At 40.6% G+C, this 24,008-nt stretch overlaps 1 protein-coding gene across 3 annotated transcripts; it reads right to left on the reverse strand.

Moving 5' to 3' along the window:
• Positions 1–373: 373 nt before the first annotated feature.
• Positions 374–4,256, reverse strand: LOC104227001 (protein phosphatase 2C 50-like). 3 transcript variants are annotated; one of them, XM_070150626.1, is made up of 6 exons: positions 4,122–4,256; positions 3,735–3,843; positions 2,470–3,228; positions 1,963–2,304; positions 1,761–1,866; positions 374–1,148 (listed from the first exon to the last, which is right to left on the reverse strand). In XM_070150626.1, exons 3-6 carry the CDS (start codon positions 3,187–3,189, stop codon positions 814–816), a joined length of 1,503 nt encoding a protein of 500 aa, XP_070006727.1. In that variant the 5' UTR covers positions 3,190–3,228; positions 3,735–3,843; positions 4,122–4,256; the 3' UTR covers positions 374–813. The 3 variants fall into 3 exon arrangements, with proteins under 3 accessions (XP_070006727.1, XP_070006726.1, XP_009777429.1); XM_070150625.1 differs by having other exon boundaries at positions 1,963–2,301; positions 2,470–3,322; positions 4,122–4,255; XM_009779127.2 differs by lacking the exon at positions 4,122–4,256 and having other exon boundaries at positions 2,470–3,322; positions 3,735–3,844.
• Positions 4,257–24,008: the final 19,752 nt, after the last annotated feature.

A 24,008-nucleotide genomic window follows, 5' to 3' on the forward strand; every position in this document is an offset into this window, starting at 1 on the left:
GTATGCTATATTCTTCAAATTTACCCTAGTTTTGGTTCTGATTTCAGGAATCAAATTGTATCTCGTCTGAATTTTTTCGTCCGTCGTAGTTAAAGTACCCAAAATTGTTTGACCAGATCCAGTACAGATCTCATACCTACACCCATACTAGTGTCGCATCGATACGGATGCGGCACCTAAACGGCCGTGTCGGAGCAACTTAGCCGATAGACCCTCGACTCAGGAGAAGCATAGAGCTGACTCAGTCAACATAAATGGATTAAGATATTTTTGACAATAGCATGTTTTACTCTAGTGTTTCTCTCCATCAGTAGCAATTAAGATTTAATATCGAAAGAATTAGGTGAAAAACGAAAAAAGTCAATGTGTATAATTGAGATAAGAAACATACAAATACTCATACATTGAATTTTAAAAATATACATCAGTTTTTATAGAACATACAACGTTCCATTAAAACTCAAAAAAAAAGGAATTAAAAAAATAGGCTGAGAAATTGAAGTCAAAGGATTACCTCAACAACACTTTTACTTGAAGCACATTACAGTGCAGGAAGATAAATGGTCTGCTGGAAGTCAGTAGTTGTTCTTTGAACCAACTTTGCTGAATTGTTATTGTTAGAACAACTTTCATCGTAGTTTACTCCAACATTAGTAATATTAAGTGCGGTATTGCTAATCGTGTACAAAGACACGCCTAAAAAGATAGCTACAGTTTGCAGTAATACTATTTAATTCGATTAACATGGTGGGTTGTAGCTTACCAGTGCTACGTCCACAAAATGAAATGGAAACTAACGAGGATGGTTTAGTGCTACGTTTTCTTCTTGAATTTCCTCTGCGCCTTCAAGTCGACCACAATCACAGATATATTGTCTCTGCTTCCCTTTTGGAGAGCAAGTCGTGTTAAGTACTCTGCAGCATCCTGAGCAGCAGGATCGATGTTTTCACCCCTTTCGTTAGTCAAAGTACCACCATTCTTTTTGTGCCAGAGAAGAATTCGTCTCCTTGCCACCTCACAAGCTTCTTCATTTGTCAAGACATCCCAAAGACCATCACTTGCTAAAATAAGACAGTCGTCGTCTTTTACACGGGGTACAAACATCATTTCTGGATCTGGAATCACATAAGGCCTTAAATATCTATCACCTGCAGTAAAAAGGCAACTTTATCAAATCAAGAAAGTCTTAATCTCTAGGATAACAGTTTCAAGCTAATAAATGGGAACAGCGAACTTCTTGTTAAGTAACAGACTCCAAAACACCGCCTTGGGAGGCTTAATCCCTCAAGTAAGATGCAGTTTTTTGATGACACGATAACCTACAATATGAACTAGCAAACAATAGGAGAAACATCCATATCCTTGTTGTATTTGAAGTCAGCTTACGCAATTTGCCCAATGGCTTATTCTTTAATATTGTTGGTATGGGGTTTCGTTGAATTAATCACATTGAACGATTCCATATTATATGTGATCTTACATTTGTACCAGGTCAACTGTTGTCACATATTGTTGTTTAACACCAGTGGGTTCAGGGCTGAAATTTGACACTATTTATGTATGTTATTTCACTTCCATTCTGGGACATGTGAAAGTTTGGTCCAATTATAGTTTAGCTTTACAATTCCATTTATAGCTTGATACCTATTTCCTCATGTGCAAACTAAGGACAATATATATTACTCGCTTAACCGTCTCCAACCAAAAATGAAATATAACAGTACAATCACACCTGCGTGCGGATAGTACAATATACATACCAATTGATCTTGAAACTGCAAGAACACCAGAAACGCGATGTCCATCCCAATTAATGACCTTCCCTCCCAGTGCTTCTATTCGCGAACACTCATCTTCTCTATTTGGCTGAAAACAATTAAACATAGTTTAAGAAGATTATATGGTTGCAAATAAAGCCAAACAAATGTTGCAAAATGGTATAAAAACAAGTATAAGCCTTACTTTATGATCAATGGACAACGGCATGGGTAATTTCCCCCGACAAAGGACTGCCCTTGAATCACCACAATTTGCAACTATAATATGGGTTGGACTAACAACAGCAACTACAGCTGTAGATCCAACTGCTTCGGGAGCAATAGGTGCAAGGTCAGGCTCAGTACCGTCTGTTTCACAACCAAACCCTCCTACCTCATCATCAACTCTACAGAAACAATTCAAGAAAGCCTTCGACCATTGCTCCTTCCAGTTAACACTTTCATTATTATGTGAATCCTCTTTCGCAATATCTATCTCCTGTGCTAAAGCCATATGGATACGCTCACGGCAATAATTAGCAACCTGCTACGGAAGGGAAAAAAAATAGTTGGACGTAATATATGTGTACCTGAAAAATAAATACACAAGCACATAGGAATGAACTCTAACATGCATGCAATAGCAACTTTGGTTTAACTAGAAACGAAATCAAATGTGTAACATACAAGCAAAAACAGATAGAACTTTCACCTGAGAGCCTCCATGTCCATCGTAAACCCCAAATAAATGGGCCGTTAGTGTTTGATTCAGGGCATGAGAAGCTGGCGGATCCATCAACATTTGAGATGGGATTCTCAGAAACCTTGGTAAAGCTACTGCTGCATCTTCCATCTCCGGCCTCTTTCCTTGTATCGTGGTGAGCCCCCAAAGCGGCACAGAATCAAAACCAAAGACATTTGGCCTACTTATCTTCATCTCATTTGAACTCTCAAGGGGGGATGGTGGTAATTTTCTTTTATAATCTTCAGCACCCACAACCACACCATTCATTCCGGTGGAAACAAGATCACTTACAAGTTCTGACTCATTAACCAACTCATTAGCCAAATCACATGAATAAGACTTCCTCAGATTCTGGGATACACCAACCTTCTTGTCTTCATCTCCAGCCGTGCCGCCACGCTCATCCACTAGAGAACTAGAACAAGTCATATTTCCTAATAGCTCATCAGTTGGTGAAATCAAACTATTGTCCCTAGATCTGTCATTATTTGCATCAGTAGTTATCAAACAATTTCCATTCGCTATCACTGTCGTCGAAAAATTGTTCCCTTTCCTGATTTCATGGCAATCGGCAACTGTCATAAGGTTAGCTTTGTCCCGTGTCACCCTAGTATTCTGATTAGCAACGGACACCGAAGGAAGCTTGCACTTTGTGTTTGGTACCAGCTCATATCCGGTGAAGTCCATTCGAGTAGGTAGTACCGACTCATCATATATCAATTTTCCCTGTTTATATGATACAGCAAGTGTTGGTAACATCTCTTCCATCACTACCCTTCTTCTCTTAGCACTAATCAAAATTTCAAACCCCTAAAATAAACTAATACAAAAGCCAAGAAAAGGTTTCAAAAGCCAGAATAAGTCACTTATTCTCTCCCTTAGAAGAGAAACAAGGGAGCTGAAAAAGAAGCTTAACTAAAACAGGTAATCTATGACATAAGAGAGAATATGGATCCAAAGTCCAAACTTCTGTTTCAAGGGGAATCACTATCCATAAAATATATGCTAGAATTATTAGACCTTATTCAGCATCATTAGATCCTTCTTTATCCAAAAGCCTCAATTCAATAACCAAGAATCAATTCTTTATCACCAATAATATACCCAATTAATTGGAAAACAACAAATCAGGTCTTTAATGTATAGTGGTCACTGCTTCTTTGAAACAAGACAGAGATACAACATAGAAAGAACAATAAAGATTCAAACTTTATTCAAAAAAGAGAACTTACAAGCTCAAAGCAGACCACACATCAAATTGCTCAGCCAAAAAAACATAACTTTTTTCCTCCAAATTTCAACACAATCCCAGGAACCACTAGCAACCCAATTTCAAGATTCCTGATTTATGTGAAAAAACTTAATTATCTTAGCACATAAAGTTAATTGAATCAAAAAAGATTGTGAGAAACCAACAATAACCAAGAACCCCATGATTTCAACAGTCAAACAAATCAAATATGATACATGTAAGCATTTGTGATTAGTCTAATCATTCTATATTTATTGGTGGTATTGATTAGATAACACAAATCAATTAATACAATAATCCAAATAAACAAATACCCAAATCATAAATAATTAAATAAAAAAAGGAAGGTAAGTGAGAAGTTGCTTACCGTTTTAAAACAGTATGCATTAATGACACACTAAAAATTAAAAGAAAGAAAAAAAATGTAATAAAATAGTAATGTAAAAGACAATAGAAAACAGATTAGAAAGCAAAGTATGTGATGTGTCAAGGATTTGGAAACTTTTGTATACTAAACAAAACTTTGCCTTTTATAAAATTCTTAGTCAAGTGGGTCCCAATTACCAGACATCTGTCCTAACAATTGGCTTCTTTTCATTCGTTCTGGACCCACTTCTTGATTTTTAATGTTTCTTTCGGTGAACTAATGGGATGATTTTTAGGAATAATAAATTTATTTTTGGTGGGTCGTCCCACTCTAATTCTCTGTCCTTGCCACGTTGAGGTTTAGTTTTTGTGTTTTAAAAAAAAAGTGAAAAATGATATAGTATAGCCACTTTTAAAATAATAGTCGAAAAAATATATATTTTTTAGTATATTATATATATATATATATATATTCTGTATATTATGTACAAAAATTGTACCAATTTTATATACTTTTTCGGCTACCGAATATAAATAGCGCGGGCTAAAACCCAAAAAAGAAAAACTTTAGGGAGATGAGTAACGACGGACAAACTGACGTATAGCATCTTTTTCAATAAAATAAAAAATTATTTTAGTTTTAGCGTTTAGAGGTGGTCTAGCTATTAATAGAAGTTGGAATTATTAATGGAGTTCAAATACCAGTAAAGACAATAAATAATACTAATTAATTTTTTTTCAACTGTTTAAATTTTAATTTTTTATTTTTGTGTTGATGAATAATAATAAATCTCTAATAAATTAGTTGAGATATGCACAAATAGCTTGAATAGCACCATAATTAAAACAAGTTATAATTTTACTTTCTACTTTGTACTAGTGTGAGGCTAGTTTGATAGGATTTTGTCTTAGACTGCTAGTGATTAATGTTGTGTTCACATAATCTTCCGTTTTTCATAGTGTCGGGCCTTATTTACTGGTTATTATTTTTTATTTTCATCTATTTTCTGGTTCTTATGATATCGTTATTATTTCTATGGTTTCAGTTGATGGTACTGATATATTGTTTCTGTTCGAGCCGAGGGCCTATCAGAAATAGTCTCTCTACTTCTTAGGGTAGAGGTAAGGTCTGCGTATACACTACCCTCCTCAGACCCCACTTGTGAGATTTTACTGGTCGTTGTTGTTGTTGTTGTTGTTGTTGATGGTATTTTGATCCTTTGTTGTAATTTCTTATCCTAATGTTGTTTATGCTTTTTTTAAGCCGAGGGTCCATCGGAAGCAACCTCTTTATTTTCACAAAGGTAGGGCTAATGTCTGTCTACACACCACCCTCCCCAGATTTTACTTGTAAAATTATACTGATATTATTGTTGTTATTGTCAAAGGAGTTTAGTATTACTACTGTGTTACTCTACCAAAAACTGGACAATTGCCCCAATTTCATCCATGATTCCAATGTTAGCCCAACCTCCGAATTGTTACTCAAAGGACAAAGTGGAAATACTATTCAACCACCGATTAGTATTTGGTTATCTTAGAACTCAATTTTCTGTCACAACTTTATTCTAGAATGAAGATCTACAATGAGCCAAAATCAATAGATATCTTCCACTAAAAATGAAAAGGCAGAATAGTCTGGGAGACACTTGTACTTGTTCCGGTTTGTCATCACCTTCCCTACATTTCATAAAGTTTCATTCAGACACTTCAACTTAATCAAAACAAGACTTTTAAACCATTCTGACCGTTGATCGGTCTTATGTGGCATTGATATGGTTGAGGTGAACAAAATGAGTGATTTACACGCACATTAGGTGCGTGAGGTGATGATTTTTTTATTAAAAATAAAAATTAATAAATAAATAAAAAATATTACCAGCGACTCCCCCTTCGTTCTGCCCCCCCCCCCTCCCTCCTCTTCTTCTTCGCATCCATCCCCCTTCGTTCTGCCCCCCCCCTTCTTCTTCAGTCCCTTCCCCCTTCGTCTTGCCCCTCCCCCTTCTTCTTCTTCTTCTTCAGTCGCTCGACCCTGCCTTGAACCCCCTCCCCCCCCCCTCGCCTCTTCTCCTTGTCTTCTTCTTTAGATCCCCTCCCTTCCCCTTTTTCTTTATCTTTCTTCATCCCTTCTTTCATTAGATTTTCTCCTTGGTATGTATTTCTTCTTCCATCATGTCATCTTCCCTTCTCTATGACTCCTTCATTTTTTTCGGTGGTGTTAGCTTTCAAATTTTTTCACAGCTTCCAAATTAGGGTAGAGGAATAAGTCAAAATTCAAAAGACTTAATTCTCTGCTCATGTATTTTTCATGGATAAATAATTTTCTTTAAAAGAGGAGTGAAGGAAGTAGTGGTACTCATGGTGGAGGAGCCATGGCTGGTGGGTTATTGTTTTAAGAAGGTTGAATGGGTGGGTTTGAAGAAGGGAGGAGGGGTTTTCTTTAATTTTAATTTTAATTTTTTGCTTTTTTTATTTTATGTTTTGTTTTGAAATTAAAATTTTGTTAAATAATATTATTTTGGCATAGAATATGATGTGTGTGAGCACGTAATTTTTGCTTCACGGAAATTACTCCGGAAGAAAAAATAAAACAAACAATTTTAAGAATTTGCGTGGCATCTTTGGATAATTGTTTGTATTTTTGTCTGTGAATGTTTATCTTGTTTTAATTAATTAAAAATACATAAATATATGTTGCATGCACATTTAAGATTTAATTGTGCACTTAGGAATTAATTGAACCATGTTTTGTTTTTAAGAGAAAGAAAATCACAAAATATGTATTTGTTGCATTTTTGTCGTTTTATTGTCCAATTGTGTGATTTTTTTTTATTATTAATATTTAATCCTGGGTGTCAATTGTTATTAAGGTTTAATTAATATTTTTAATTTAATTTTGGTTTTACAACTTATTTTAGAATTTTTGGTAATTAGGAATTAAAAGGGAAAATAATAGAAAAGAAAAACAAGTGAAATAAGAAACACATTCAGAACTAGGCTATTTTTTGGACCCAAAATCAGGCCCAAAACACCCCATTTACCCGGTCCAATATGCTTGATCTCTCAGATAACTCAAACGACGCCGTTTAGGCGTATCAAATCTGAACTGTTGATCAAACAGATCAAACGGTCCAGTTCAGCCCCAACATTGGTTCAACGACACCGTTTCAGGTGATTAAATCTGAACCATCCGTCCCTTTTGATCTAACGATCCCAGGCTTCCCCCATAACCCGGTACATTTCACCTCGGGCTGACCCAGTCTCGTAGCAGGCCAAACGATGTCATTCCCTATTAGTAAAATGATCCAGGCCGTTGATCGTGATTGATCCAATGGCCAAGATCAAACGCCCCCTCCCGTAAATAACCCTAATCCCTTACCCCACGCCCCAAACCAAACCCGCCCCCTCACTCATCGTCTCTCTCAAGCTCAGAGATGAACCAGACCCAAACCCTAGCCGCCATTGTTACACCTCCGCCTGAAACCCGACGGCAACAACGCCGCCGATCACCAAATTAACACCCCTAAGCCATCTGACCACCCTCGTTATGGATCCGCTAACCGTTTGCCTCGAATCAACCTCTAGCTTCTCGAATCTTCAATCGAAGATTCGAGCAGAACCTAAACATACCCCAACCAGTCCCAAACTCATACTGGACATCTCCCTGACCTCCCTCGTCACCAAACCACCGTTGGTTTGGTTCGAATAAGACCAGAACCGTTCGAACCCCAAATCGAACCCCCAAGAACCCTAGAAAACCAAAGGTTGAAATCTGTCCAAATTAAAGGATGATTTGGGGTCTAATCGACCTTAGTCGAAGTGTTCTCAGTTGAGAACACTCGATTAAGGTTCGTTCGACCTCAAAGAGTTCGAGTCTGAGTTCGAATCAGGGTCGTCCAGTTTCCGAGTTATTGAGGTATTTTTCCTTTCCTGTTTGTTCCATTTTTTGTGTTTGTTTATATCTGTTTATTTGTTTAGTGTAGTTTTATTGATTTTTCAATATTTTGTCGATTGATTCTGTCCTTCTTCAAAGACCTTTTATTTGGTCGAACTTTTTCTGGTCATGGTCGAGTTTATAATAAACTATATAATCGATTCGAATGAGCTCTGTCGACTAGTTAAGTTTCATTATAAATCCCTGTTTCTATCAATATGACTCGAATCACCTCTGTGCCTGTTCGATTCTGATTATTTGCTATTGATTGTATGTGTTGTAATTCGTGTAGTCAATTCGATAAGTGTCGTCGATTATTTTTACAGTCTTGAATGTTAGAATAACCTGATAATAATTTGATTCATACTGCTTAAATTTTGATTGAGTCATTGTTTGATAGTGGGAATTGGATTATAGCTATAGTAATTTAGCGATCAATTAGAAGTCAGTTGTTAAGGTTACAACTTATAGAGTTTTAATAACAGATCAATGAAGTTTAGGGAAGGGCAGTAATTTTAGGGACTTTAGGAGGGTATTTTGGGATTGAAAGGTTTGAAATTGGTTTAAGTTGAATGTTCTGACAGTAGGGTACTAAAGTACCATTAAACTAATGAATTGTTTAAGTGCTAATGGGGAACAAAACATAATGGTAGGGGAAGGTTTAAAGGAAATGGATTAAGAAATAGGTTCACATACCTATTTGAATTTAAATAAAGGGAAGGACAAGGGATAATGGGAAAAACATACTCTAGTGGGGAACAAGTGAATTAAAAGGAGAACAAAACATGTAGTAGTAGGCAGAAATACTTTCCTAATTAGCTAAGTGCTCTTTAGAGCTGGAAAGGGGTTGAGGTTTGGGTATAAATAGGGGTCTGGACAGAATTAGGGAGGACTTTTTCTGGGGAGTCTAGGCTGGCTTTTATTTTGGGCAGACCTTGAGAAGAAAACATTCTGGAAATCTTAAGGGGGGCTTTTGGAATCTGAAAAAAGATCACTGTTTGAGAGTTTAAAAAGGGTTGGCTTTTGAAAACACCACTCTTTCAAGAAGTCACACGTTTGAAAATCAATGGAAAAAGGTCCTAAAATCAGTCTAGGATAGATTTTAAGTCAGTTCTTGTTTCTTCTTTAGCTTGGGAGAATCAATTTAAAGGAAAAAAGGTTAGGCATTCATGGAGTTTGTTACTGTGCCATTGGGGTCCAGAGTTGTTGCTGATTTGATTTTGAGTAAGTTGGGTTTGTTGTAGCTGTTTGGTTTCTTTCTTGAAGTTGAAACTAGTGTGTTGTCTAGTTAAAGTTGACTCTTGGACTGCTTTCTGCTACTCTTTTGGTTTGAAGTTGGTTTCAAGTTAGGTTTATTTTGGGTGTTGTTATTGCTGTGTTGGTTTGTTTGTGTTGTTGTTTGGTATAGCTAGGGAATTTTTAACTGGTTTTCCTGAGTTGCTGCTGGATATCTGTTACTATTGCTGTTGTGCTGTGCTATCTGTTGTGCTGATCACTCCTTCTTCTTCTCCGTTATATTACATTTCCAGGTACACATTCTAAAAAACTTGTGTTGATGTAAGCTCGAGTTTGAAGTTGAAGTTGAGATGAAATGGAAATGCAGTTGTTAGTTCTATTTGACATGACTGTATAAATAACTGAAACTATTTCTTTATTAGCTAGATTATCACTCGATATGTCTTGAATGTATATAAGCATGTGATCTCGAGCAGTGGTTGTATTTAGTTTTATGTTAGGTTAATAGGATAGTTAGATTAATTTCAGTTTTGGTAATTTGTTTCGTGAAGTCATTTGAACGCGATTCACATTGCAATAAACCTTTAGTAATGGTCGTCATGTGTTTTGTACTAAAATAGGACTGTTTATTTGCTACATCATGGCATGTTAAAATTGGCCCATAAAGAGTGTTGTGGTTATTTTGTTCAAGTTGTTCCAAGTAGAACGACGTACTGCTTTCACTATAAAATCAGGATGTTTACCTAATGACATGCAAATGAATAAGTAAATACTTGACTTCAGGGGCTCGATCCCTCGATCTTTCCTACGCAGCTTGGCACGCCCCATTCGGTTTTGGGCTTGCCTCAAAGCCCACCTGTTGTTGTTCGTTCACAAGTAGAATTAGTTGGCCCATTTAATTTGGGCCTGATTTAAATGTTTCAGTATATAGTTAACACAATATAAGTTTGGGGCTTTGAGTTAGGTAGCGGGTTCAAACTAAAAGGTTCGTCCTTTTGTTTGGACTCGAACTTGAACTCGAAGCCCGCTTTTATAAACATGTAACTAATTAGGACTTCTTCTCTTTTATTTTAGAGACGAACTTAATAGAAAAAATGTAGTCGCTTTAGGATCGGCCTTTTTTAAAATAAACGAGATGAGCCTCGCCTAGTAAAACGCATAGATTGCGGGGCCCTCACAAATGTATGTATTGATTACTTAGAACTCGGGATCGGCCGCTTAGCGAACTTCATGACCATTTCCCAAAATAACCTTGCGTTAGTCTCTTTAGGCGCGTCCTTTAAATAACATTACCTTCTTAAACCCGGGTACACATTTATATGACCCAAATCCAAATCTCAACGAAGTCAAAATGTGTCGCTAATCACGGGTACATTGATTGTGACGTGGTTCGAGATGCATTTCCACGACGTTGCAAATTCCTTTTAAAAATACTGAATGAGACGAGCCTCGACAAACGAAAATACACAAGCTGCGGGGCCCTCTATACATGTTGGTAAAATTACTTAGACTTCGAGATGGGCCGTTTAGCAAAAATTCACGGCCTTACCCAAAATAATGATACGCTAGTCGCTTTAGGCGCGCCTTTAATAATTTACTTTCTTAAACTCGGGTGCACATTTATGTGACCCAAATCCAAACCTCAACAGAGTTGAAATGTGTCAATAACCACGGGTGCATTGATATGACGTGGTTCGAGGTGTATTTTCACGACGTTGCAATTCTCGTTAAAAATAATAATAATAAAAGCGGTAAACAGTTAAAATTTGCACATAGGTTCAACAGGTATTAAAACCAGATAAACAAGACAAATATGACAATTGAGCGACCGTGCTAGAACCACGGAACTCGGGAATGCCTAACACCTTCTCCCGGGATAACAGAATTCCTTACTCGGATTTCTGGTTCGCCGACTGTAATACAGAGTCAATCTTTTCCTCGATTCGAGATTCAACCGATGACTTGGGACACCATAAATCTCCCAAGTGGCGACTCTGAATTAAATAATAAATCCCGTTTCGATTGTCCTTTAATTGGAAAAACTCCCTTTATGCCCCTATGTGGTGGCGTAGGTGAAAAAGGAGGTATGACAGCTCGGGCGACACTGCTGGGGAGACGAACCCAGAATTTCTGGTTCAGGGTTCAGAATTCGAGCTTTAAATAATTGTTATTATTTGGCTTCATTTATTATTTGATCTTATTACATGTTTTGGCCTAAATGTGCAAAATGATGTTTTTATCGCTTTGATATTATCTAAACTGTATATAAACTACTACGAAACCCTTCTCTTCTCACCTCTGGGGATGTGCTTACTGGTTGAGACTCCCTATTCTGTTAGTGTCATACCCTGAAATAAGAAAGAGGCCGGACAAGTTACAAAGCCGGACGATCTCGCGGGTCCCCGGTACGTATCCCCCTCCTCAACTCGAGTTGTCCGCTCGGGTACACAGTCTAGAATAAATACCCAGGTTACGAACCTAGAATAACTCAGCTTCATCCCGGATCCCTAGTAGGAACGTTTGTTTTCATCATGTGCATTTGACTTTGGAGGCTCAACACAGGGGTTGGGTCTGTCTAGGACAGGTGTACCAAAATGACAAAAGACCATCCTGATGCATCCAACTTGCTACATGTGCATTTGTTTGCTTCGGACTTGCATGCTGACCGGCTTTTGAATACTTTGAGGAAAGAGAGATAGAGGTAGTTAATCGCCTATTTTGAAAAAAATCAATGTCCAAATAGCGTCGAAACTCTGTCGAATTTTTTAGAAAATGAAACAAAAAGGGTTTTGTTTATGAAATATGGTTTTATTTGCCATTGAAAAGAGTCTTGTTTTCAAAAGAAGTTTGTTTTATCTACCTGAACTATGCCGGTTTGATTCTCACGGGGTGCGGGATACGTAGGCAACCCTCATCGGGTCCAACCTCTTCTTTACAAATGTCAAAATTTTAATTTTCGTCATAAATAAGTCGGGTTACGCCGTTTTCGTCAAAATAGCCAAATGTTTCCAAAAGGAACGCCAGAAGGCTGACTTTGCATAAACGGCCACTTGTAGTCATTTTTTGGATTTTTGACTGGTTGACTCACTCAGCCTCAAAATCTTCGTTCCCGAAGTGCTGAAAGGCCGTGTTCGGAACCGGATCTTTCTTTTAACTTGTGAAAAATTAAAAAAATAGCCAATTGGTTGAGTCAAATAAATTTTTTTTTTGCTTAACCACCTTAATAAATGTGCAGGATGAGCACGATGCAAAATGAACCTTTTTCAATAATGACTAAAATTCCTTTCAAGTTGCGACTATGGTGGGAGGATTTAGGTAGTGAAGGGCAAGATGAGGTCAAGAAATATCTAAAAGGTCTTACGGGTTTATTGGAAATCCAGCCTCGGGGGATATCATAAGAGCTTTGGTCACCTGCTGGGACCCGGCACACAATGTCTTCCACTTCTCCGATTTTGAACTCACCCCGACTTTGGAGGAAATAGCCGGGTACATCGGAAATGCTGAAGTTCCGCTGAGGCAAAAATACCTGGTTGCTCCAAGAGCTGTCACTGTGCATCGGTTTTTAGATTCGTTAAAGATACCCAGGACGGTCCATAACCCAGATTTGGCCGCAGGTTTTTGTAATCTGCGCTTCATATACGAAAGATACGGTCATGTCGGAGGATTCAACAACCAGGGTAACAAGTTATGCAGCAAAAGTAACCGTTAGAAATGGGATGAGCATAAACGAGTGGCTTTTATGATAACCTTTTTGGGCCTTTTGGTATTTCCAAGGAAAGACGGAAACATTGATCTGAAAATAGTCGGGGTCGTCAGTACCTTGCTCACTCAAGATGAAAGCACTCTTGCGCCTATGATAGTATCTGATATCTTCCGAGCTCTCACAACCTGCAAAGCTAGAGGGAACTTTTTCGAGGGGTGTAACTTGTTGCTACAAATATGGATGATTGAGCATCTCTACCACCGTTCCCAGCTCTTGAGTTATAGTTCCTCGAAGAAAACTTGCATAGAAGAGTTCTACACAAGAATCAAGGGGGTCAGTCTACCCAAGGGAGTTACGGCGTGGACATCATTCTTTCGGACCCTCACCGCCAGCCAAATACAGTGGACACTAGGATGGTTGCCATTGACGAGGTCATCCATATGCCGGCAGCTAGGACCCACTTTCTATTGATGGGTCTCAAGAGCATTCAGACTTACGCGCCATATCGGGTTTTGAGACAACTCGGGAGATGCCAAACAGTGCTGTAGGAGGAAGATCTTAGTGCTCAAGTAATTGAGATTAGCCCTGATGGACAGTTCCCTGAAGCAAGAGTTCGTCAGATCTGGAGTGAATGCCAATATTTAAAAGCAGATACTTGCGTGCAGGATTAGGCCAAAGGCGAAGTGGTGCCAGGATACCTTGCTTGGTACATGAGAGAACTTGAGCACGAAAGGCCGGCTAAAAGACCCCATCTCCAGGAATTCGTCAAGGCGTCGCAAGAACAGTGGGATTGGTTGGCTAAAAAGCACGAGTACAGGGTTACAATAGGCAAGTTGGAGAAGCAAGTTATAGATTTGAAATTTGAGAAAGATTTGCATATCGCTGCAGACGAGGGAGAAAAGAGAAAACTAGCTTAGGAAAACGAGGTCCTCAAAGCTCAAATCCAGGAAATGAAAATAGCTACCAGAAACCCAAAGAGAAGTCGGGCTGATGAAAGGCTCATAAACGGTCTAAAGAAGAAAGTCCTCGAGTATCAAGAAGACCTGGAAAAATCTAAAGCTGGGCTAGCGAGAATCCAGGTGAAATGGATAAAGAAAGCAGAAGAGCGAGCACGGTCTACACAACAAATGAAGAGGGACTATGAAAGGAACATCGCTATATTGAGAGGAACAATATCCACTCTCAAATAGCGGATCCTCAGACAAGTCCGAGATGCCAGAGCAGATATGATGCACTACTATGATCTAATGGCCCGAATGGAGAAACAGATGAATGAGTTTCAGGATCAACTCCTTTACAACGCTCAAATGCTGGGGACGCGGAATCAACAAATAGAGCGATTGCTTATGGAAAGGGATAGAATCAAGGGAAGAATCGACGATATCGGGCACTACATCACCATAAAGTGCCTAGCTTGTGAGGATATGTCCCGTACCGCCTTATTTGCTTCAATAATGATTTATGTCCACCAGATCATGGAATTTTGAAAGATCTGCAAAGGGGCCTTGCACCAAAGCCCGCGGCGAGGCCGAACGACGCCCCACGGGCGCCAAAATTCAAAACTCTGAAACATTCATAGTTTGAGTCTGTATTTTCCTTGTCTTCAGAGTCTGTTGTCCGTCGGAGTTTGTATTTCCCTTTTTGGCATAAAGTCTGTAGTCTGTATCAAGTCTGTCAATTTCCTTTCAAAAATGTTTTGCCTTGTAATAAAACGTTTTGCTAGTAAAGGTTGAAAAATCCAAAAATGGTGTCTTTATTTTCCGCACTTGTGGCAGAACTACGCGCGGTCTGATTCATGCGGGGACATGATACGTAGGCAATCCACATAAGATTCGACCACCACTAAAAAGAAAAAGAGAAAAGGCAAAGTGAATAAAAGAAAGGAAAAGAAAGAAATAAAAAGAGAGATAAAGAAAGTTTCAGAAACACTTAAACGAGGCACAAACAAAGTAAGCCGGAATGACGCATGCGGTCGAAGCAAAATCATATTAGAAATGGTTAAACTGCCTAGGAACATTGTATCCCCCAACGTGAAATTGCAATATGTGTTAAACTCTAACACTAACAAGTTGTTGTTTCTCCAGAGATTTAGAACCAGTTAGTTTGTTAGAACGTTCTGGCAGATTACCATTACCAAACAAGATCCAAAGGGCCCATACTGAAAAGCATGACTAGTTCAGACCAAAGTGTCGAGGATAAAAGGACGGAGAATCAAATGCTGAAGGAGGAAATGGATAAGATGAGACAGGAGATGAAAGAAATGCAGATGGCCTTAGCTAGGGTACAAAAAGTGCCTGGCCCTCCCGTTACTCCCACTCTCCCACCAGGACACATGCCGGAATACCCTCCCCCCGGCCCTTCGACAAGCTTCCCTAGTCACCAAAACTATCAGGGAAGAAATGCTTATGATCCCCAAGCTTCACAATCCAATCAGAACCCTCCTCCACCAAATGTTCCTGTTTTCGTGGCACCCCCACCAGCCCCACTGCAAAGATCATCCAGCGAGCTGTCGTTTCAGGCTCACGATAACCAATATTACCCCCTGAACCAACCTTCAAAGCACCCGAGCCTCATACTTATAATACTCACTTCGAGATCCCGGTAGAGACTAAAAAGCCGGCTAAGAGCCCCGAGCAAGACGAAGTGCTTCGAAAGTTTAAAAGCCTGGAGCAGTCCTTCAGGAATATACATGGGTTAGGCAACCAAGTCAGTGTGGCCTACAAAGATCTGTGCCCATTCCCCGACATTCAATTGTCGGTAGGGTTCAAGATGCTAAAGTTTGATCTATACGAGGGGCACGGTGATCCAATGGCACATCTGCGAGGTTTTTGCAATAAGATGGAAGGGGCTGGGGGAAAAGACGAGCTGTTGATAGCACATTTTGGTCAAAGTCTAAGCGGGTATGCACTAGAATGGTACACAAGACAGGATCCTAGCAGGTGGTACACCGGGGACGATTTGGCACAAGCCTTTGCAGGCCACTTCCAGTACAACCTTGAGTTTGTCCCTGACCGTCTCACATTGCTGAAACTTGAGAAGAAGCCCGGGGAAAGCTTTCGAGAATTTGGGTTCCGCTGGAGAGAGCAGGTGACAAGAGTTGATCCTTCGATGAGAGAGGGGGAAATGGTGGACTACTTTCTGCAGACTCTGGAGTCAACTTACTTCGGTCACCTGGTGACGTCAGTTGGTAAATCTTTCAATGAAGTAGTAAAAATGGGCGGTATGATTGAAGAGGGACTTAAGTCCAACAAAGTCCTGAGCTATTCGGCGATTAAAGCAACCACTCATGCCATCCATAGCGGCACGGGAGGTGCGCTCGGAAAGAAGAAAAGGGAAGATGTCGCAACAGTTGAGGCAGGTACTTGGTCCAGATCCAGAGGTCCCCCCCCTCACTACCAACCTAGACCCCATCACTCAAATTACCCACACATTCCATACGGCCCTCCACATCACTACTACCCACCACAAGAGCCACATTTCTCTGTCCATCACGCCCAAACTTACACCCAGCCTCCGGCTCGCCCGCAATGGCGTGCGCTGGCTCCCCAGAATACATATCCACCTCCACAAAACACATATCCACCTCCACAAAACACATATCCACCTCCACAAAACACATATCCACCATCAAGGGCCTACAGGAATCCTTTGGGACCAGGTTTCCGTGGGAATCAGACTTTCTGGAATGAAAGGGTGCAGAGGCAGAGAACATTCACTCCGCTGGGAGAAACCTATACTACTCTGTTCCACAAATTTAGGCAGTTAGTCCTATTGAGTCCTGTGGAGCCCAAATTGCCAAATCCCCTTCCTAAAAATCTAGACCACTCGGTAAGCTGTGAATATTGTTCGGGGGCTCCCGGGCATGATACTGAGAAGTGTTGGAAGTTGAAGACTGACGTACAAGATCTTATTGACACAAATAGGATCGAGGTCCAGGAGCCAGGGGCACCTAACATCAATCATAACCCGTTGCCGGCACACCATGAAGCCCACATGATCGAACTAGTGCACGAAGGGGGAAGCTCAAGAAGCCCTCACAAACGGTAATGATAATCCGTGCCAGTTTGAAAGAAAAGTCGATTAGTGGAAAAGCGGTAGTACAGTCGGAAAGGGTAGAAGGCAAGCCAGTTGTGGTGATGGGGAAGAGTTCGTCTGATGTTGCCAAGAATCCAGAGCCGGTCAAAGTAACGGTGCAAGGGATATCAAGCAAGCCAGTAGCCGTGAAGGGGGCATGCATAGGACCAGTTGTTATCAGGCCAGTAATGCAGTTGCCGATAATCAGCGAGAAAGCTGTGCCATGGAGCTACAGTCAAGTAATGGTAATGCATAAGGGGAATGAAGTTGTGGAGGAAATATGTGAGGCACACGGGTTAACTCGTTCGGGAAGGTGTTTTGCTCCCGCAGAGTTAAGAAGGGCCAATCCAGTGGCGACAAAGAATCCAGTTACCGAGGAAGAGGCGGAAGAATTTTTAAAAAAAATGAAGGCGCAAGATTACTCCATTGTCGAGCAGTTGAGGAAGACCCCGGCACAGACCTCATTGTTATCCTTGTTGATCCATTCAGATGAGCATCGTCGGGCATTAATGAAAATTTTGAACGAAGCCCATGTTCCGGATAAGATCTCTGTAAACCATCTGGAGAAAATAGCAAACAAGATTTTTGAGGTCAACAGGGTCACTTTTTCAGACGATGAGTTGCCCGTGGAGGGTACAGAACATAATAGAGCCCTCTATTTGACCATGAAGTGCGAAGACTCGGTAGTCACTCGAGTACTGATTGATAATGGGTCCAGTGCCAATATCTGTCCTTTGACCACATTGAACAAACTGAAGGTCGATGGTGACAGGATTCACAAGAACATCATCTATGTTCGAGGGTTTGATGGTGGTGGTACAAACACAGTGGGTGACATCATATTTGAATTAACAATTGGTCCAGTCGAGTTTACCATGGAGTTTCAAGTATTAGACGTGGCAGTGTCATATAATCTTCTGTTGGGGCGACCCTAAATCCACGCCGCCAAAGCAGTGCCTTCTACATTACATCATATGGTCAAATTCGAGTGGGATAGGCAAGAGATCGTAGTACATGGGGAAGACAATGCAAGTGCCGTAAGTAATGCCATCGTACTCTTCATAGAGACTAATGATGATAAGGGACCGTGGGTTTACCAGGTTTTCGATACGATTTTAGTGGACAAAGTTCCCGAAGGTGAAAGCATCCCACTTCCCAAAATAGCAGCTACAACTGTCATGGTAGCCTCGGAGATGTTGAAGAACGGGTTTGTGCCAGGCAAAGGTTTAGGGGCTGATCTTCAGGGTATTGTTCAGCCGGTTTCTTTGCCCAAAAATCTGGATACCTTTGGGTTGGGGTTCAAGCCTACAACGGTGGATGCGAGACGGGCACGCAAGTTGAAGAAAAGAGTCTGGGTCCTTCCCAAGCCAATCTCGCGCCTATCCAGATCATTTGTCAGAGCAGGTATCAGAAAGTTGTCGATCCCGAAAGTTCTCGGACCACTGATTGGGCCAGATGGAGATTTGAATAAGGGCTTTGAAAGGCTGTTCGCCGAGGTCAACATGATAGAAGCTGGAGAAGGGTCCAGTAGGTCAGATGTACAGTTTGTGGGGCCTAGGGCAAATATCAACAATTGGATGGCAACTCCTCTTCCTACCCGGAGGGAGTCTTGGTAGTGGGCTCTGATTTTTCTTTCTTGTTTTTTGGATTATTCCAGGATTGTAATCCAGTTTTGTTTTGTATTCGGCAAAGTGTGAAACTCTATTATCCCGTATTTTAATAAAGTGAAAGTTTTTTTCTACTTATTTTGTTCTAATTTTGTTTTCTCATTTTCCCTTTCTGAACAGTTCTCTTTATATTGGTTCTAATGACATGGCATGCACAACGGATCTTCAACCCAGTCTAAAAAATTAATCTGATTCCGAACTAATTGTACAAAAGGTCGATTATGATGATGAATCGGAATACGATGAGGATGAAGCCTTCGAAGAGATAAACAGAGAGTAATCCAGTTTGAAGAGAAATCCAAGCCCAACTTAAATAACACAGAAGCCATCAATTTAGGGGATGCAGATGATATCAGGGAAACTAAAATAAGCATCCACATTGCACCGAATATCAGGGAAGAACTAATCAAAGCACTGATTGAGTTCAAAGACGTTTTTGCATGGTCGTATGATGACATGCCGGGGTTAAGCACGGATTTAGTGGTACACAAGTTGCCCATTAACCCGGTATGCCCTCCCGTGAAGCAAAAATTGAGGAAGTTCAAAACAGACATGAGAGTGAAGATTAAAGAGGAAGTAACCAAGCAGCTGCAAGCAAAGGTTATTCGGGTCACTCGATATCCTGATTGGTTGGCTAATGTGGTGCCAGTGCCGAAGAAAGATGGGAAGATCAGGGTATGTGTCGATTACCGCAATCTGAACAGGGCAAGCCCAAAGGATAACTTTCCATTACCCAACATCCATATCTTGATCGATAATTGTGCCGGACGTGAGATCGTTTGTGGATTGCTATGTTGGGTATCATCAAATTCTGATGGATGAAGAAGATACAGAAAAGACGGCTTTCATTACGCCGTGGGGGACTTATTGCTACCGGGTAATGCCATTTGGTTTGAAGAATGCTAGGGCAACGTACATGAGAGCAATGACTACAGTGTTTCATGACATGATACACAAAGAGATTGAGGTATACGTGGACGATGTGATCATAAAATCCAAGCATCAGGAAGACCACATAGCAGACCTAAGGAAGTTTTTTCAAAGACTTCAAAGGTACGATATTAAGCTCAACCGGGCCAAATGTGCATTTGGTGTTCCATCTGGAAAGCTGTTAGGATTCATCGTCAGTCGGCGAGGCATTGAGTTGGACCCATCAAAGATCAAATCCATCCAAGATTTTCCACCGCCGAAGAACAAGACAGAAGTAATGAGTCTGTTGGGAAGGTTGAATTATATCATCAGGTTTATTGCTCAACTCATAGCAACTTGTGAACCCATTTTTCGGCTATTGAAGAAAGATGTTACGGTAGAATGGACAGCAGAATGTCAGGAAGCATTTGACCAAATCAAAGGATATTTATCAAATCCACCTGTGTTGGTTCCACCTAAGCCGGGAAGACCGTTAATTCTTTATCTAACGGTCCTGGAGAATTCGTTTGGCTGCATACTGGGGCAACACGACATTACAGGAAGGAAGGAGCAATCCATCTATTATCTTAGCAAGAAGTTTACAGGCTATGAGGTTAAGTACACTCAACTCAAGAAGACATGTTACGCCCTAACTTGGGTGGCCCAGAAATTGAAGCATTATCTATCATCATATACTACTTATCTCATTTCACGCTTGGATCCACTGAAGTATATTTTCCAGAAGCCTATGCCCACAGGGAGATTGGTGAAATGGCAGATATTACTCACAAATTCGACATCGTCTATGTGACGAGGACGGCCATGAAGGCCCAAGCGTTGGCTGATCACTTGGCTAAGAATCCTGTTGATGAAGAATACGAGCCCTTGAGAACGTATTTTCCTGATGAAGAAGTGATGCATATAGATGAGCGGGAAATGACCAAGGAACCAGGATGGAAGCTATTTTTCGATGGAGCCGCAAATGCGAAGGGAGTTGGAATAGGAGCGGTACTTATTTCTGGAATATGACATCATTATCATGTTACGGCTCAGCTGCGTTTCTATTGTACCAACAACATGGCTGAGTATGAGGCATGCATTTTGGGTCTACGGCTAGCTGCATACATGGATGTCCAGGACGTCTTGGTCTTGGGAGACTCGGACCTCCTGGTGCATCAAATTCAGGGTGAATGGGAAACAAGGGATTTGAAGCTCATACCATATCAACAATGTTTGCACGATCTGAGCAAGTGATTTCGATCAGTGGAGTTCAAACACATCCCAAGAGTTCATAATGAGATTGCCGATGCTTTGGCCACCTTAGCATCAATGTTGCACCACCCAGACAAAATTCATGTTGACCCGTTGGATATTCAGGTTCGTGATCAGCATACTTATTGCAACATGTTAAAGGAAGAACTGGATGGCGAACTATGGTTCTATGATGTCAAGGAATACCTCAGGATGGGGATATACCCGGAGCAGGCCACCGGAGATCAAAAGAGAGTCATTCGGCGACTGGCAAATGGATTTTTCCTCAGTGGAGGAGTGTTGTACAAAAGAACACTAGATTTGGGATTGCTGAGATGTATAGATGCTAGTCAAGCCACGACAGTTATGACAGAGGTACATACTGGAGTTTGTGGGCCACATATGAGCGGATATGTATTGGCGAAGAAGGTTCTTCGAGCAAGGTACTATTGGCTCACTATGGAGCGTGATTGTATCAGTTTCGTGCGGAAATGCCATCAGTGTCAGATACACGGAGATTTGATTCATTCTCTGCCGACAGAATTGCATACAATGTCAGCACCATGGCCATTTGTTTCCTGGCGAATGGAGCGGTCGAGGCGGCCAACAAGAACATAAAGAAGATATTGAGGAAAATGGTAGAAGGATCCAGACAATGGCATGAGAAGTTACCATTGGGATTGTTGGGTTATCACACTACTGTTCGTACTTCGGTAGGTGCAACTCTGTATTTGTTGGTATACGAAACTGAAGCAGTGATACCGGTAGAAGTTGAAATTCTATCCCTTCGGATTGTCGCTGAGGCTGAGATTGATGATGACGAGTGGGTCAAAACCCGTTTGGAGCAGTTGAACTTGATTGATGAAAAGAGATTGGCAGCTGTGTGTCATGGCCAGTTATATCAAAAGAGAATGGCAATAGCATACAACAAAAAGGTGCGTCCTCGGAGGTTTGAAGTGGGCCAGCAAATGCTGAAACACATCCTCCCACATCAGGCTGAGGCAAAGGGCAAGTTCGCCCCGAATTGGCAAGGGCCGTTCATTGTAACCAGAGTGTTGTCCAATGGCGCTTTATGTTTAACAGATATCGAAGGGAAATGCGTCGACATGGCTATCAATTCTGACGCAGCTAAGAGATATTATGTATGATTTCTTTTAATTGTAATTGTTGTTTGTTTGTATTTGGCATGGTATCGGAGAATGAAATGACGGAGGAAATTTGTTATTCCATCCAAACACTTCAACCTTTGCTTCCCCTTTTGAGCCTTATTTATCCTTTCATACCCCTCTTTTGGAATCAGTAATGAAAATGAAAGAAAAGAGAAGAGAAAAATAATGATAATAAAGACAAAACAAAATTCACAAGAAGAACAAAGGAATTGGGAACTACGTTTGACCTGATTCCTCAAAAAGGATACGTAGGCGCCTCACGGCTCGATCATAGTGTAACAAAAATAAAAATCCCCCAAGCAAGAAACTGGGGCAAAAGTTGTGTTTGTAATTTTGGGAAGGAAGTTTGATTTCAAGAGTTGTAATGTTTTACCCATCAAAATTATTTTGAACCTTTTGATACCCCTTTTCTTTTACCCATACACAAAAACTCATATTGATGTCCAAAAAGACCTCTCGATCAGTATCTGAGAAGTGCCAAGTCATGCAAATAGAAGTCGGGAATAACACTCTGATCCCCAGCAGGGAAGAGGATTATAAGCTGGAAATGAATTGATAGTCTAAAGAATTCCCAGCAGAGAGAGTCACATCGGTAACACTCCAATCCCCAACTGAAAAAATAAAATAAAATGAGAGAGTCTTATCGGTGAAAACCTCCACAGGCACCATAAGGCGATGGAAGTTGAGAGAAATAAAATGAGAGAGTCTTATCGGTGAAAACCTCCATAGGCACCATAAGGTGACGGAAGTTGAGAGAAATAAAACGAGAGAGTCTTATCGGTGAAAACCTTCACAGGCACCATAAGGCGACGGGAGTTGAGGGAAATGAGAGAGTCTTATTAGTGAAAACTCCCCGAAGGGCACTATGAGGCGACAAGGGGTCAAAAGAGGCAAACAAGATAAGATTGACGGAAAGGATCCGTCGAGGCATCAAGCAGTGCAAAGATGTTGAGTCGACAAAAGAATTGGGCGCTTATATATCCCCAACAAAGTAAGGCCATCAGAAAGATTGATTGATAAAAATAGACTGGGTTGGTTAATCCAAAATGCACGACGTGATCATTGGGATCGGTTGTGCCATTCAGATAAGCTCTTTTCTTTTTCTCCTCCCCAACATTTTTCAGAAAACTACTCTTCTTTTATTTTCTTGAATTTATCATTTTTATTTTTTATTTTTAAAAAGACTTTATCTCCCCGACAATTTGTTTTTGAAAAGGATTTTCAGAGCTTATTACCAATTGCCAAGATGGTGCAAAAACACAATGTGGATAGGACGGGCCAAAGATAATGCAAAGGAACGAGAAAGACGTTCGTTGCAAGACCAAATGATGGATTGGTCTAGAATTTCGGGGAGAGTATGGAGAAAAGTGGGAAGCAACAATTGGTGAATAAAGAATCGTCAAGAAATAAGAGCATCCCTGGCAGATCATCGACCAAGTTTCAAGAGGGTCGGACAACACGGAGCAGGGAAAGAAGAAGGGGAAAACTATCCCCAGCAGGAATATGATCGCCAACAGGAATATCATCCCCAACAAATGATCTCATCCCCAGCAAGCTTTGGTGATGTAATGGAACACAAAGTTGGGAAAGGAGAAAGAGAAAACCATCCCCGGCAGGAGTGGCACGACCATTCACCACGTTTTAAACTAACAAATTTTTTCTTTGATTTAAAGCAGGGACAGGAAATGTTATAGATGATGAAAAGACATCATGATACAAGAAAGATTGTCAAACTGGGGCAGAAAATTTTCTTTCATTTTGAAAAATTTTCTGGAAGTCCGGTACCCACTTGGGGAAGAAGCAAGATAACACAAGTTTGGGGAAAAATAGTATCCCCAGCAGTTTTCGGAAGAAGGCCAAACAAGTTTTAAAGGAAGCAATTCCGGGAGGAAGATAACATAAGTCTTAAGGGAAGTAGCTTTCAGAGGAAGGAAACCACCAGCTT

This window comes from Nicotiana sylvestris, chromosome 7 (genome assembly GCF_000393655.2).
Source record: "Nicotiana sylvestris chromosome 7, ASM39365v2, whole genome shotgun sequence".
NCBI lineage: Eukaryota > Viridiplantae > Streptophyta > Magnoliopsida > Solanales > Solanaceae > Nicotiana > Nicotiana sylvestris.

Bases quoted from the DNA above. Each gene is read 5' to 3' on its own strand.
- LOC104227001 (XM_009779127.2), bottom strand. From the start codon at position 3,270: ATGGAAGAGATGTTACCAACACTTGCTGTATCATATAAACAGGGAAAA. The intron at 2,305-2,469 runs GTGAAAGTTCTA...TCCCTTCCGTAG, and splicing joins ATGGACATGGAGGCTCTCAG to CAGGTTGCTAATTATTGCCG. The intron at 1,867-1,962 runs GTAAGGCTTATA...AATTGTTTTCAG, and splicing joins CGTTGTCCATTGATCATAAA to CCAAATAGAGAAGATGAGTG.